The 18,066-nt window shown below is 46.1% G+C and overlaps 2 protein-coding genes across 2 annotated transcripts in view; both read left to right on the top strand.

The window, feature by feature from the left end:
- LOC138786631 (uncharacterized) overlaps positions 1-18,066 on the top strand; it is a 491,239-nt gene that overhangs the window by 4,169 nt on the left and 469,004 nt on the right. The window contains exon 2 of the mRNA XM_069963613.1: positions 1,697-1,805. Within this exon, the coding sequence (XP_069819714.1) occupies positions 1,721-1,805 (85 nt within the window). The 5' untranslated portion in view covers positions 1,697-1,720. The remainder of the gene's footprint in view (positions 1-1,696; positions 1,806-18,066) is intronic.
- Positions 10,331-18,066, top strand: part of LOC138787601 (uncharacterized) — a 109,951-nt gene continuing 102,215 nt past the window's right edge. The window contains 2 exon segments of the mRNA XM_069964943.1: positions 10,331-10,430; positions 10,433-11,712. Of these exon segments, the coding sequence (XP_069821044.1) occupies positions 10,331-10,430; positions 10,433-11,712 (1,380 nt within the window).

The following is an 18,066-nucleotide window of genomic DNA, read 5'->3' as shown; positions in this document are numbered from 1 at the left end:
GCTACGTGTACTGAGTGACTCTTCTCACTTTTCTCTCCCTATTTCTTTTTTTTATCTCCCTATCTCTCCCTAGATATCACAATTTTTGAGTTAGATGCCTCTCTCTCCCTCTCTCTACCTAACTCTTGATTTCTCAGCCTCTTTCACTATGTATGAGCTTATCAAGCTTTCCCTGGATCTTACGTTTTTTTTTTATCTTCCTCTCTCCTGCTTCTCTCACAAACAATATATACTCCTTCTCTATCTCTCCCTGTACTTATCCAGTTGTTTGGATATGTAATCTATGTGTTTTCCCTCTCTGCCTAACGTACACCTCCTCTCTCTCTGCAGTCTAGACACACAATGAGACAGAGCATGGACGCTCAGGCACTTCCTGTTCCTGGAGTGACGTCACACACCTTGATATTCACATAATAACAGGATACAAAGGATTATAGGAGTAATAATTCCTTATATCCTCTTCCATTCTGGGAAAACAATACAGTTTTGCGACGCCGTTGCGATTTTAACGAACTTCGTAACAAACTTTTTGAAAGTTCGGTTCGGTACCGAACCGAACTTTTTGCAAAGTTCGTAACGAATCTGGTTCGTAACGGTTCGGTTCGCTCATCCCTAATACACACACATACATACAGTCACATATATACACACACACATACATACATACAGTCACATATATACACACACATACATACAGTCACATATATACACACACACATACACACAGTCACATATACACACACACATACAGTCACATATATACACACACACATACAGTCACATATATACACACACATACATACAGTCACATATATACACACACACACACATACAGTCACATATATACACACACATACATACAGTCACATATATACACACACACACACATACAGACATACAGTCACATATATACACACACACACACATATACAGTCACATATATACACACACACATACATACAGTCACATATATACACACACATACAGACGTAGAGTCACATATATACACACACACGCACACATACAGTCACACATATATATAAATATATATACACACATACATACAGTCAAGAGAGTGTACGGTAAAGCTGTTATATTTTTATATCACTGGGACTCAGTCATCCTTTCCTCTGCACCAGCACCTATACACAACAGCCGCACATCTTGGGTTATTTTTCCCCTTTCTGTGGGTGTCGGTACCGATACTCCGGGTGGGTCAATTGCCACTCAAGACTACTGTGACAAGAGCCCAAAGGGCCCACTACAACTCGGCAGGTCACCCACCATTTTGGGGAGTACAGCCAGCCACATAACAAAGCAGGTACCAACCCCACACCTGTGTGCTGGACTAGCACTGGCGTCACCACTGTCCCATCACTGGCTGAGCTGCACAACAAAGCTGATAACATCCACCAATCACCACATCGGCATCACAGTGATAGATGATGCCGGGAACTCTGATCTCGGTTCTGTAGCACATCATCCTTATTTACAGACTGTGCATGGAAGGTGGGAATAAGCCCGGAGTGTTACAGCTTCATTGTTGGGACATGTATAATACTGCGGCCGCCATGTTTGTGTCTCTTACATCTATCTCACTCGGAAGCTTCATCCTCCTCCTCCCCCTCCTATATACATAGACTTCTATGGAAAGCATGTAACGTGACCCCTAAGTGATCTTGTCTTGTCTTTTAAGGTATATTTGGCGGTCTATTTCTCCATGGAGGAGTGGGAGTATGTAGAAGGACACAAGGATCAGTACAAGGATGTGATACTAGAGGATCAGCAGCCCCTCCCATCAGCAGGTAATACCAGGGCGCCCCCCCCTTACACACTCACACACACACTCACACACACACACACAGTTCAGCCCTGGGGAAGGAAGGGGGGCTTTTATCAGGATTCGGGTTATTAGGAAGAAGCAGGGTGTGTATTATGGCATAGATAATAAGAGATAATAAGAGATAATAAGAGATAATAAGAGATAATAAGAGATAATGTTCAAACGAATACAAAATAATCATTCAGTGACTCACAGGGGCTGTTTTCTTTGATCTACGGCACCGTTTTCCTTTTCGTCTCCATGCGGCCCGGACCACCAGGATGATTTCTTGCAGCTACAATTCGTCTCCTCAGAACCTGCCAGACAGACATCTCAGCCTCCGCACTTATCCAGCAACTTCCTACCCTTTTCCCTCCTATAGGCTCCTAAACTATAGTAATTCTGCTGCTGGGTGCAGTAAAGTCTGCAAGGTGAGACCTCCACTACACTGACATACAGGATGCTGGGAAAGCTGGGTGACCTCCATCACACTGACATACAGGATACTGGGAAAGCTGGGTGACCTCCATCACACTGACATACAGGATGCTGGGAAAGCTGGGTGACCTCCATCACACTGACATACAGGATACTGGGAAAGCTGAGTGACCTCCATCACACTGACATACAGGATACTGGGAAAGCTGGGTGACCTCCATCACACTGACATACAGGATACTGGGAAAGCTGGGTGACCTCCATCACACTGACATACAGGATACTGGGAAAGCTGGGTCACCTCCATCACACTGATATACAGGATACTTGGAAAGCTGTGTGACCTCCATTACACTGACATACTGGATGCTGGGAAAGCTGTGTGACCTCCATTACACTGACATACAGGATACTGGGAAAGCTGGGTAACCTCTATTACACTGACATACAGGATACTGGGAGAGCTGGGTGACCTCCATTATACACTGACATAAAGGATGCTGGGAGAGCTGGGTGACCTCCATTACACTGATATACAGGATACTGGGAGAGCTGTGGGACATCTACTACACTGACATACAGGATGCTGGGAAAGCTGGGTGACTTCCATTATACTAAGTACCAGATGCTCGGAAAATTGTGTGACCTCCATTATACACTGCTATACAGGATGCTAGGAAAGCTGTATGACCTCCATTACACTGACATACAGGATACTGGGAAAGCTGGGTGACCTCCGTTACAATGACATACAGGATACTGGGAAAGCTGTGTGGCCTCCATTAGACTGACATACAGGATGCTGGGAAAGCTGTGTGACCTCCATTACACTAACATATAGGATACTGGGAAAGCTGTGTGACCTCCATTACACTGACATACAGGATACTGGGAAAGCTGGGTGACCTCCACTACACTGACATACAGGATACTAGGAGAACTGGATGACCTCCTTTACACTGACATACAGGATACTGGGAAAGATGTGTGACTTCCATCACACTGACATACAGGATACTGGGAAAGCTGTGTGACCTCCATTACACTGACATACAGGATGCTGGGAAAGCTGGGTGACCTCCACTACACTTACATACTGGATACTGGGAAAGCTGTGTGACCTCCATCACACTGACATACAGGATACTGGGAAAGATGTGTGACCTCCATTACACTGACATGCAGGATACTGGGAGAGCTGAGTGACCTCCATTACACTGACATACAGTATGCTGGGAGAGCTGTGTGACCTCCATTACAATGACATACAGGATGCTGTGAAAGCTGGGTGACCTCCATTACACACTGACATACAGGATACTGGGAAAGCTGGGTGACCTCCATTACACACTGACATATAGGATGCTGGGAAAGCTGTGTGACCTCCATTACACTGACATACAGGATGCTGGGAAAGCTGTGTGACTTCCATTATACTGACATGCAGGATGCTGGAAAAGCTGTGTGACCTCCATTATACTGACATACAGGATGCTGGGAAAGCTGGGTGACCTCCATTTTACTGACATACAGGATGCTGGGAAAGCTGGGTTACCACCCCCTGTAATCCCCCCTGTGCTGTCCCCATTGCCCCCCACCAATAGTAATAATCCCCTCTGCTCCCCCTGCATTGCAAAACACACACACACACACAAAAAAAGAAACATTATACTCACCTTATTCTGGCATAGGAGTCCCTCTCTCCTCTTCTTCTCTAGCCTGCGAGGAGCAGGCCGATGCCGCCCCTGCACACATCTCTCTCCAGCAAACGCAGTGAAATGATGTCATTGCGCTGCTGGAGGGAGAAGATGTCTGCAGTGCAGGTCCAGGCGGTCCGGGGGCGGAGCTACGGGAGGTCCGGGGTGGAGGGCAGTATTGCCAGGTGATGGGGCAGAGGGGCAGGTGATGGGGCGAGCTAGCTAGCAGGCGGCCGGCCGGGGGTGCGCGCAGCTAAGTGGAGTCTGGGGGGTGCCATCAGCGCCCCCTAGCCGTCGGCGGTCACCTGGCCTGCCCTCCTCTAGAAACGGCCCTGGGTAATACACTTCACTATATACACACGTGCGGCACTTGATAAGTTCAGTGGACACTTATCTGAGATTAGAGATGAATAAAAAGCCGCTCTTATGGCCGTATTAGATGGCCGACTCTCACTGTCTCTCTGCTAGATCGCCGATCGCTTACAGAGCCTATTAGATGGATCAGTCGTGTGGGGGGGGCAGAACGGACATCGTTAGTGATGTCCATGCAGGCTTTGCTTTAAAGAAGTAAAATAATAAAGATAATACTTACCTCTCCTTGCTCCCCTGGTGTCCTCCTGCCTTGTCTCTGTGTCCCCCGCTGACTCCAGCCGCCAGTGACACTTCTGAATCCGTCTCTGCAGTGACAGCTGTTCAGCCAGGGGCGGAGCTAATGTCTCATGGGCCCTGGTGCAAGAGGTCAACTTGCCCCCCCAAGCAATGCCACCACTTCAAACGCCAACGTGCTTATCATGGCAGCCAGAGGCCTATTGAAGGCTTCCAGGCCTGCTGTGACTGAATCTATGCTGTGTACAGCGCCAGAAGCAGATAGCGCCATTCACTTCATAGTGGCCGTGCTGAGTTACTGCAGCTCAGCTCCTGATACAATGTTTTGAAGCTGCAGTAACTCAGCCTAGCCGCTACATAGGGGGGGAAGCCAGTTACTTTGTGCCCCATTCATGGTGCAGAACAGCTGATCAGTGGGGTTTTGGGACCATGATCACATATTGATATCCTATCCTGAGGACCGGCCATCAATATGTGGAATTGGAACTTCTGTAGCTGGGTAATAGGGAAGTTTCAATAAGTTTATGTTTGTATATGTAACAATATGTGCCACTTACCCCTACTGGCCTGACTGTCCCCAATACCCCAGATGGCTGATATGTATTCAGTGACTGCAGTCTGCCCCCTAAGTACACGGACACAGCGATGCTGGAGAACTATACAGGGAACATATATTGTCACTGTACATATACCATCATACCGGGGGGGGGGGGTAACTATCCTCACTGTACATGTACCATCATACTGGGGGGGTAACTATCCTCACTGTACATATACCGTCATACCGGGGGGGGGGGGGGGGGGGGGGGGGGGGGGGGTAACTATCCTCACTGTACATATACCATCATACCGGGGGTAACTATCCTCACTGTACATATACCATCATACCGGGGGGCATCTATCCTCACTGTACATATACCATCATACCGGGGGTATCTATCCTCACTGTACATATACCATCATACCGGGGGTAACTATCCTCACTGTACATATACCATCATACCAGGGGGCATCTATCCTCACTGTACATATACCATCATACCGGGGGGTAACTATCCTCACTGTACATACACCATCATACCGGGGGGCATCTATCCTCACTGTACATATACCATCATACCGGGGGGTAACTATCCTCACTGTACATATACCATCATACCGGGGGGTAACTATCCTCACTGTACATATACCATCATACCGGGGGGTAACTATCCTCACTGTACATATACCATCATACCGGGGGGTAACTATCCTCACTGTACATATACCATCATACCGGGGAATAACTATCCTCACTGTACATATACCATCATACCGGGGGGTAACTATCCTCACTGTACATATACCATCATACCGGGGGGTAACTAGCCTCACTGTACATATATCATCATACCGGGGGAGGGTAACTATCCTCACTGTACATATACCATCATACCGGGGGGTAACTATCCTCACTGTACATATACCATCATACCGGGGGGTAACTATCCTCACTGTACATATACCATCATACCGGGGGGTATCTATCCTCACTGTACATACATATACCATCATACCGGGGGGTAACTAGCCTCACTGTACATATACCATCATACCGGGGGGAGGGTAACTATCCTCACTGTACATATACCATCATACCCGGGGGAGCTATCCTCACTGTACATATACCATCATACCGGGAGGGGGGGGTAACTATCCTCACTGTACATATACCATCATACGGGGGGTATCTATCCTCACTGTATATATACCATCATACTGGGGGATAACTATCCTCACTGTACATATACCATCATACCGGGGGGCATCTATCCTCACTGTACATATACCATCATACCGGGGGGGTAACTATCCTCACTGTACATATACCATCATACCGGGGGTAACTATCCTCACTGTACATATACCATCATACCGGGGGGGTAACTATCCTCACTGTACATATACCATCATACCAGGGGGCATCTATCCTCACTGTACATATACCATCATACCGGGGGCATCTATCCTCACTGTACATATACCATCATACGGGGGGTAACTATCCTCACTGTACATATACCATCATACCGGGGGGCATCTATCCTCACTGTACATATACCATCATACCGGGGGGGTAACTATCCTCACTGTACATATACCATCATACCGGGGGTAACTATCCTCACTGTACATATACCATCATACCGGGGGGGTAACTATCCTCACTGTACATATACCATCATACCAGGGGGCATCTATCCTCACTGTACATATACCATCATACCGGGGGCATCTATCCTCACTGTACATATACCATCATACGGGGGGTAACTATCCTCACTGTACATATATCATCATACCGGGGGCATCTATCCTCACTGTACATATACCATCATACCGGGGGGTATCTATCCTCACTGTACATATACCATAATACCGGGGGGTAACTATCCTCACTGTACATATACCATCATACCGGGGGGTAACTATCCTCACTGTACATATACCATTATACCGGGGGGCATCTATCCTCACTGTACATATACCATCATACCGGGGGGGTAACTATCCTCACTGTACATATACCATCATACCGGGGGCATCTATCCTCACTGTACATATACCATCATACCGAGGGGGATCTATCCTCAATGTACATATACCATCATACCGGGGGGGATCTATCCTCACTGTACATATACCATCATACCGGGGGCATCTATCCTCACTGTACATATACCATCATACCGGGGGGTATCTATCCTCACTGTACATGTACCATCATACCGGGGGGTATCTATCCTCACTGTACATATACCATCATACCGGGGGCATCTATCCTCACTGTACATATACCATCATACTAGGGGGCATCTATCCTCACTGTACATATACCATCATACCGGGGGGTATCTATTCTCACTGTACATATACCATCATACCGGGGGCATCTATCCTCACTGTACATATACCATCATACCGGGGGCATCTATCCTCACTGTACATATACCATCATACCGGGGGGGATCTATCCTCACTGTACATATACCATCATACCGGGGGGGATCTATCCTCACTGTACATATACCATCATACCGGGGGTATCTATCCTCACTGTACATATACCATCATACCGGGGGGGTAACTATCCTCACTGTACATATACCATCATACCGGGGGGTAACTATCCTCACTGTACATGTACCATCATACCGGGGGCATCTATCCTCACTGTACATATACCATCATACCGGGGGGCATCTATCCTCACTGTACATATACCATCATACCGGGGGGGTAACTATCCTCACTGTACATATACCATCATACCGGGGGGTAACTATCCTCACTGTACATATACCATTATACCGGGGGGCATCTATCCTCACTGTACATATACCATCATACCGGGGGTACCTATCCTCACTGTACATATACCATCATACCGGGGGTATCTATCCTCACTGTACATATACCATCATACCGGGGGGGTAACTATCCTCACTGTACATATACCATCATACCGGGGGCATCTATCCTCACTGTACATATACCATCATACCGGGGGGGATCTATCCTCACTGTACATATACCATCATACCGAGGGGGATCTATCCTCACTGTACATATACCATCATACCGGGGGGGATCTATCCTCACTGTACATATACCATCATACCGGGGGCATCTATCCTCACTGTACATATACCATCATACCGGGGGGTATCTATCCTCACTGTACATGTACCATCATACCGGGGGGTATCTATCCTCACTGTACATGTACCATCATACCGGGGGGTATCTATCCTCACTGTACATATACCATCATACCGGGGGGCATCTATCCTCACTGTACATATACCATCATACCGGGAGTAACTATCCTCACTGTACATATACCATCATACCGGGGGGTAACTATCCTCACTGTACATATACCATCATACCGGGGGCATCTATCCTCACTGTACATATACCATCATACCGGGGGGGATCTATCCTCACTGTACATATACCATCATACCGGGGGGTAACTATCCTCACTGTACATATACCATCATACCGGGGGTAACTATCCTCACTGTACATATACCATCATACCGGGGGGTAACTATCCTCACTGTACATGTACCATCATACCGGGGGCATCTATCCTCACTGTACATATACCATTATACCGGGGGGCATCTATCCTCACTGTACATATACCATCATACCGGGGGGGTAACTATCCTCACTGTACATGTACCATCATACCGGGGGCATCTATCCTCACTGTATATATACCATCATACGGGGGGGCATCTATCCTCACTGTACATATACCATCATACCGGGGGGGTAACTATCCTCACTGTACATGTACCATCATACCGGGGGCATCTATCCTCACTGTATATATACCATCATACGGGGGGGCATCTATCCTCACTGTACATATACCATCATACCGGGGGGGTAACTATCCTCACTGTACATATACCATCATACCGGGGGGTAACTATCCTCACTGTATATATACCATCATACCGGGGGGTAACTATCCTCACTGTACATATACTATCATACCGGGGGGTAACTATCCTCACTGTACATATACCATCATACCGGGGGGTAACTATCCTCACTGTACATATACCATCATACCGGGGGTAACTATCCTCACTGTACATATACCATCATACCGGGGGGGTAACTATCCTCACTGTACATATACCATCATACCGGGAGGTAACTATCCTCACTGTACATATACCATAATACCGGGGGGGAGCTATCCTCACTGTACATATACCATCATACCGGGGGGGATCTATCCTCACTGTACATATACCATCATACCGGGGGGTAACTATCCTCACTGTACATATACCATCATACCGGGGGCATCTATCCTCACTGTACATATACCATCATACCGGGGGGCATCTATCCTCACTGTACATATACCATCATACCGGGGGTAACTATCCTCACTGTATATATACCATCATACCAGTACACTCACCTGCTGTCACTGATGACTCTCCGGCTTCAGAAGAAATGCTCAGCCTGCGCCCCCTGGAGGCCGGGAGGAACCATCTGCGGCAAAGCTCTCACTTCCCTCATGTGTGGAGCCAGGGACACACACAACCCCCTACTGCATAACTGTACTGCCTGGGGGAGGGGCCTGGGCCCTGCAGAGCATCCTGGGAGAGGGGAGATCAGTACACAGAGCGGGCGGGAACTGGGCGACCGCAGCATAAGAATAGTGAGGAGGTAAGGGGGGAATCACCACCTAGGGGGGCCACTCTGGCTGCCGGGCCCAGTCACCATGGCGACCACGGTAGCTACACCACTGGGCTCAGCCAATCACTGACCAAGACAGGACAGCACCAAGGCCAATGATTGGCTGAGCAGCTGTGACTGCAGAGACAGGTTCAGAAGTGTCAGCAGCGGCTGCAGTCAGGGGGGGGGGCACAGAGACAAGGCAGGAGGACACCGGGGGGGAGCGTGGAGAGGTAAGTATCATCTTTATTCCACTGGCAGCATAACATATGGGGTACCCCCCCCCCCCCAGGACGAAAGGAATATTTTAATTTAACCCAATAAAGTTTGGAACTCCTCCCCTAGAAGGTATATAACAGAGACTATGATCTGGGCCCAACAAACATTACTAACATTATCTTATTAAATAATAATAAACCATCTTTCTTCTTGGCAGCTGAGTGTCCCCGGAGATCAGAGGGACATCAGATATCTCCAGATATTACAGCAGATGGTCAGATCACACAAGATACATATGAAGAACCTTCTATTCCCCCAGATATACCCCCAGCCCCTCACAGCAAAGATCTGCCATCTCATCCTTCTATACACGTCCTGGCTACTGATTCACCAGAGATTAAGCAGAATAAGAAGAGATTTTCATGTTCAGAATGTGAAAGATGTTTTATACTAAAATCACAACTCATGCAACATCAAAAAACGCACACAAAAAAGAACCCATTTTCATGCTCAGAGTGTGGGAAACATTTTACTAAGAAATCACGGCTCACTATACATGAAAGAATTCACACAGGGGAGAAGCCATTTTCATGTTCAGAATGTGGGAAATGTTTTGCTCAAAAACACTGTCTCACCATACATGAAAGAACTCATACAGGAGAAAAGCCCTTTTCATGTTCAGAATGTGGAAAGCGTTTTGCTTTGAAATCAACGCTCACTTTACATGAAAGAACTCACACAGGGGAGAAGCCATTTTCTTGTTCAGAATGTGGCAAATGTTTTGCTCAAAAACACCATCTCACTATACATGAAAGAACTCATACAGGAGAGAAGCCATTTTCATGTTCAGAATGTGGAAAATGTTTTGCTGTTAAATCAGAGCTCACTTTACATGAAAGAACTCATACAGGAGAGAAGCCATTTTCATGCTCAGAGTGTGGGAAACATTGTACTATGAAATCACAGCTGACTATACATGAAAGAATTCACACAGGGGAGAAGCCATTTTCTTGTTCAGAATGTGGCAAATGTTTTGCTAAGAAACACCATCTCACCCTACATGAAAGGACTCATACAGGAGAGAAGCCATTTTCATGTTCAGAATGTGGAGAATGTTTTGCTTTTAAAGCAAAGCTCACTGTACATGAAAGAACTCATACAGGAGAGAAGCCATTTTCATGTTCAGAATGTGGAAAACGTTTTTCTAATAAATCAAATGTTTATAGGCATCAAAGAATTCACACAGGAGAGAAGCCATTTTCATGTTCAGAATGTGAAAAGCATTTTGCTTTAAAATCAACGCTCACTTCACATGAAAGAAATCATACAGGAGAGAAGCCATTTTCATGTTCGGAATGTGGAAAAAGTTTCCTTTTTAAATCAATGCTTTCTGTGCATGAAAGAACTCATACAGGAGAGAAGCCATTTTCATGTTCAGAATGTGGAAAATGTTTTACTTTGAAATCAATGCTCAAATTACATGAACGAACTCATACGGGAGAGAAGCCATTTTCATGTTCAGAATGTGGAAAACGTTTTTCTAATAATTCAAATGTTTATAGGCATCAAAGAATTCACACAGGGGAGAAGCCATTTTCATGTTCAGAATGTGGAAAATGTTTTACACAGAAATTTTATCTTATTACTCATAAAAAGATTCACTCCAGGGAGAAGCCGGTTCATAGCGCTCAATGATCACTCACACGTCTGTTATCCAAAGAGCAAATCTAATCCAGATACCACAGCTATGTATTCCCCATGTGTATAGGAGATCTGGCGGTAATACAGATATCATATACCGCAGCTCCAAACTTATATACGAGTAGTCACAGTGCAGCCAGGAGGTCACGGATGAGGAGGTGACTTTATGAGACGACGGTTCAGCAGGTATTATCGCCTTTATCGAGCAGAAGTGAATGACGCACAATGTCGGCTTATATATATATATATATATATATATATATATATACAGAGATACAAAATCATTGGTGCGGACAGAGCTGATCCTAGTATACAGATCACTGCATATACCTCCCAGAAGACACCAGTGATACAGCAGCTCTCCGCACCCAGCTACATCTGTTACTACAGCAACTCAATGCCGGCTTATGTTAAAGGGGTACTCCGACAAAAATCCTTTTCTTTCAAGTGTTGTTGTTTCAGAAAACTTTTGACATATCATAGAGACGTCAGAGAGATATGTCAGAAGTTTTGATCGGTCCGGGTCCGAGTGTTTATACCGATCGGGTGATAGAGTGGGGAGAAGACCGCGCTAAGCGTAATCCTCTCGCGGCTCTGTCACGTGATCAGTCGGGATGATAATGGAGCTCTATGGAGCCTGACTGATCACGCTGACAGAGCGGGGAGAGGACGTGCTGCAGCGTGGTCCTCTCCCCGCTCCTTCTGCCAGTCGGTACAGGTATGAACACATCTCTATGACGTCTCTATGACGTCTCTATGTCGTGTCATAAGTTTTCTGAAACAATAGTGAAACTTTCAAATCAACCGGTTTCAGAAAGTTCTATAGATTTGTAATTTACTTCTATCTAAAACTCTCCAGTCTTCAAGTACTTATCAGCTGCTGTATGTCCTGCAAGAAGCGGTGTATTCTTTCCAGTCTGGTACAGTGCTCTCTGCCGCCACCTCTGTCCATGTCAGGAACTGCTCACAGTACAGTTTAAAGGGGTACTCCAGCGAGAAGATTCCCGTACTAGAAACACATTACACATTGTTTGTGATCGGCGAATACGAACAATAAGCGTCACGTTCATACAAACATACGAAGATTTCCCAACATGGCCGCTCACCACTAGTAAGGGCGGCCGTATGATGGCAGATGCTTGGTCATGCTTCAGTATATCCCAATGTTTGTTTACAATGAATTTAATTGACTTGTGGTCTGAAGAAAAGGTGGCGATGACATTTAACCCTTAGTTGGTCATATCTTCCTTCTTCTTACCAGATTGGATTCCTTGTTTTTGACTCTTATTCTCGAGTGAAATGGGGTAATTCTCGGAAATTAATCTTTTTTTTGAGAACTTTGCTTTGTTTCCTAAAGTCCTTCATGGTGGAGGAATCGCGGCGGATACGTCTGAACTGTCCAAACGTAATATTATTGATGGATTTTCCATTTTCTGTGGTGAGAACTTTCATATTGTAAATAGCTATTTCCGTCAACAGGTTTTAAATATGGGGGGGGGAAGGTATAATATATGGGGGGGGGGGCGGGAAGGTATAATATATGGGGGGGGGCGGGAAGGTATAATATATGGAGGTGGGGGGCGGTAAGGTATAATATATGGGGGTGGGGGCGGTAAGGTACAATATATGGGGGTGGGGAGCGGGAAGTTATAATATATGGGGGCAGGGGTCGGGAAGGTATAATATATGGGGGTGGGGGGGAGGGTGTAACGACATGGTGACCACCAATACTCCCCTGTCCCCATGCCTGTCCAGCACCAGATCGCCGCTCTGTGACCCCCGACAGGCTCAAGCATCTTCTCAGCCAACGTCATGGCCCGGTTGATTGGCAGCTCGCTCGGCAGGCTGCCAGTCAGCTGGGTAAGGCATTTTCTCCAGAGTCAGGAGTTGGGCAGCTGGTGGGGCGGCGCTTCACGGGCATGGGGTAAGGTGAGTGGTGCTTGGTTGTTATGTTCCTTCCTGCCCCTGCCGGCAGTTTTTTTAAATCGCTGGACTTCCCCTTTAAATATATTATTATATTTTGCGGACGTGGCACGTGGTCCCTTTTTTTCGGTTTCATTGCATTTGTCTTTGCAAATTCTTATTCTGCAAATGGGAGGCTAAAGAGAGGAAGCGATGTAAATATGTGTCATTGTGTCCATTTGGGAAGTCTGTACGTAAAGCCTCGTTCCACCCCATGTTTCAGCGCAGATCGTGTATTCTACAGCGCTTTCTACCTGCTGCTTAATTAATTATCCTACTGTTATTTTAACCCGGAGACTTAGTAACAATAGGTGCCCTGATTAAAGGCGGCATTCAGGCTGGAAACACGTTGGGGGGTGCTGATCTTGTGAATGTTACATGCGTATTATCTCAGAAATAAAGTGAAACAAGAAAGTTACAAAAAAAAAAAAAACAGGTTTGAAATATGTTTTTTTCATAATCGGGTCACCTTAATGAAAGACAATGATGTCCAAAAACTCAGTGTTAGTGTAAAAGATGTTATGAGTGAACTCAGGACCCCAGGATTTCTCGTTGATGTCATTAACAAAATCGCCAAGTTCAGTTTCGGACCCGTCCCAAATGATGAAAATATCATTGATGTAACTCTGATATAGAACACATTTGTGGAAAAGAGGATGCACGTAGCTGGATTCCTTCTGAAACAGGCCCACAAACAGGTTACAGAAACTTGGGGTAAATTTACACCCCATAGCGGTCCCCAATTCCTGTTCAAAAATACAGTCATCAAACTGGAAGACGTTGTGTTTGAGAATAAACCCAATGCAGTTTAGAATGAACTCGGCTTGAACTGAGGGAACGGATGAATCTTGTTCAAGAGAATGTGAAATGGTTTAATCCCCAGATGGTGATCAGTAACTGTATGTAAAGAGGATGGGTCCATTGTAAAAATAATAGATAATTTCAATAAAGTGTGATGTATCCCGAGTATAAGAGGTGACTGGTCTGACATGATTTTGAGGAGGAGTGTCCACATATTGTCAGAGGTTACCGGTAAGAGAGTTGATTCCGGAAATGATGGGTTTGCCTGGAGGTTGTAGAGGATTGTTATGAACCTTGGGAAGGTAATAGAACAGTGAGACATCATAGTCACCTGGAGGTTACAGAGCTCCCCCTGGTGGTGGTCCAGGAAATGTTTCATAAGGCCCGACATGGATCTGCGAGGGACCAATCTAAATTTGTACACCCCCGCCGCCCGGATCGCCACGCCGCAGCCGCTCCAATCGCCACAACGCCCCCCCCCCCCCTGCCGCTGCTCCGAACGCCCCCGCCGGCCCGGCCGCGAGCATACGTTACCTGCTCCGCGTAGCAGGTCTTCGACATCCCCTCTTCAGTGCACTGATTTAAATTCCCGGCTCCCTTCTTCAGCCAATCAGTGCACTGAAGAGGGGAGCCGGGGATGCCGAAGACCTGCTACGCGGAGCAGGTAACGTATGCTCGCGGCCGGGGGCGATCGGAGCAGCGGCGGGGGGGTGGGGGATAAGAGCGGGGGTGGCGATCAGAGTGGCGGCGGGGGTGGCGATCGAGCCGGCGCAGGGGGCTGCGGATGAGCAGGGGGCCGGGCGGTGTGAGGCCGGACTGTCGCACGACAACTGTTTACACGGAACGATCGGCGAATTTTTTGCGAATGACGATTTGATGACATGTTGAAAGATCAAAACGAACGATTTCTCGTTCGTCGTTTGAGCGTTTACACGCACGATTATCGTTTGAATTCGATCGTTATTGCGCAAATTCGCACGATAATCGTTCCGTGTAAACGCACCTTAACATAAGTCAATAAAAGAGACACCGGAGAATGAGCAGATAACCAAAAATGTTTAAAAAATGTGTTCGCTGAACTACTGAAGAATCTCTAAAAGTTCATTAGAAAATGTTATTGTCGCTTTTCATGTAATTCCACATTTACTGTTCACAAAAGTGTATAATAATAATAATAATCATCCTAATAATAATAATAATAATAATAATCCTAATAATAATAATAATAATAATTGTTTATAATCTCTCTGTCTTCCCAATGAATATAGCGGTATTACCCATAGTCTACATCATCTTCCCGTATATGTGCTGCACACGTACAGCTCACTATCTCGCCTCGGTAGCTGAATTGTATCTGATATCTGGGGTTTTGGTGGTTTAGCTCCTTTTCAGAAAAGGTAACCGAGCTCCCATTCTTCTACTATCGGCCAAACACACATAATATAGGGAATGTATATGGACTATTTGTGTAAATCTTTATAACTTTCTCTACATCATGTTCTTACCCCCGTACTCCTACTCTCATAAAGGTGTTTTCTTTTATATCTCAGGTATCTCACAGTTATCTGTCATTATTGTAGTTCTGCTTTGTTCATCTTGTGGCGATAAATATTCGATAAGCGTTCAAATCCCCCAGCTTCCGGTTTTACCCTCCAAATGGTCAAATAGATGTTTTTCACTGATCAAATACTTGTTCCCATAGACTTTAATGGGATCGAATATTCGATTTATATCCTTTTTATATTATAACTGTCTCTATACATTAGAACAATTGTAATCAAACATATTAGCAATAAAAATAAGCACGCTGGCAAAAGCAATACATACAATTGTCTACAATAAATATATTGTTTTTGAATTCTATTCATCTCATGACATTTTCTTCTATGTCTTAATTTAAGTTTTAGGCTGCGTTCACACTACGTATATTTCAGTCAGTATTGCAACCAAAACCAGGAGTGGATTAAAAACACAGAAAGGATCTGTTCACACAATGGTGAAATTGAGTGGATGGCCGTCATATAACAGTAAATAACGGCCATTATTTCAATATAACAGCCGTTGTTCTAAAATAACAGCAAATATTTGCCATTATATGGCGGCCATCCACTCAATTACAACATTATGTGGACAGATCCTTTCTGTGTTTTTAATCCACTCCTGGTTTTGGTTGCAATACTGACTGAAATATACGTAGTGTGAACGCAGCCTTAAAGTGGTCTAGATCTTCCTTGTCTCACAAAGCCTGACTTGTTATCTATAAATGCCTTTTCTTACTATTTTCCTTCTTGGTTTTGGGCATCCTCCCACCCAGTGACTTGCCCTCCCACAGCACCTACAGGTCTCTCTGTCTCTTCCTTCCGTCTCCCTCTCCCTCTGCTTTGGCCATTTTCTCCAATACCAGACCAATGTTACCTCCAGGGTATTTACAATAGATCAGGGGGAGACCAAGTCCAACCTTATGAATCCCTGTGCTCATCAGGACTGTAGTATATAAGAGTGTGCGGATAATGACAATTGTGAAACCTTCAGTACAGTAAGTATCAACCCTCCTATACAAGGTTTACAGATAGTGAAGCTCACTGGAGGTCCGACAGTGGAACCAAAGGATTATTAATTCACCCTCAATGGGGCCATTAACCCCTTAAACGCTGTGACCACTGCGTTTAAGTATGTGACCGGAGCATCTCCAGTCACTTAGCGATCGGGACCCCCGCAGCGTGTCTGCAGGGGTCCTGATCACATTTCCTGACTGCCGGAGTTCTTCTCCTTACCTCCATGCAGTCAGGTCTTCTATCTTCTGATTCAGTCCGCCACACGCCACAGACCACAGGTCACAGGCCACAGGCACCAGGACACAGGCCGCAGACCACAGGTCACAGACCACAGGCACCAGGACACAGGCCGCAGGCCACAGACCACAGGCACCAGGACACAGACCACAGACCACAGGCACCAGGACACAGGCCACAGACCACAGGCCACAGGTCACAGACCACAGGTCACAGGCACCAGGACACAGACCACAGGCACCAGGCCACAGGACACAGACCGCAGTCCACAGACCACAGGACACAGACCACAGGACACAGACCACAGGACACAGGCACCAGGACACAGACCACAGGTCACAGACCACAGGCACCAGGACACAGGCCGCAGACCACAGGCCACAGACCACAGGTCACAGACCACAGGCACAAGGACACAGGCCACAGGACACAGGCCACAGGACACAGACCACAGACCACAGGCCACAGGACACAGACCGCAGTCCACAGACCACAGGACACAGACCACAGGACACAGACCACAGGACACAGGACACAGGCAGGCTGTATCAGAAGATCACAGATAACATTGATCCCTGCAATGCTATGGAAGGGAACTATAAAAGTGTAAAAAAATTATTAAAATGTTTTACAAAATGTCCCAAAGCCCCTCCCCCAATAAAAGTGTAAATCCCCCCCCTTCCCATTTTATTCATAAGACACATAAAAATAATAAAGTTAATTACCATAATATAATAATATAATATACCGTAGCGTGCGTAATCACCCGATCTAT

This window comes from Dendropsophus ebraccatus, chromosome 3 (assembly GCF_027789765.1).
Source record: "Dendropsophus ebraccatus isolate aDenEbr1 chromosome 3, aDenEbr1.pat, whole genome shotgun sequence".
Lineage (NCBI taxonomy): Eukaryota > Metazoa > Chordata > Amphibia > Anura > Hylidae > Dendropsophus > Dendropsophus ebraccatus.
The sequence above is the reverse complement of the archived record's forward strand: the minus strand, read 5'-3'. Positions and strand labels throughout refer to the sequence as shown.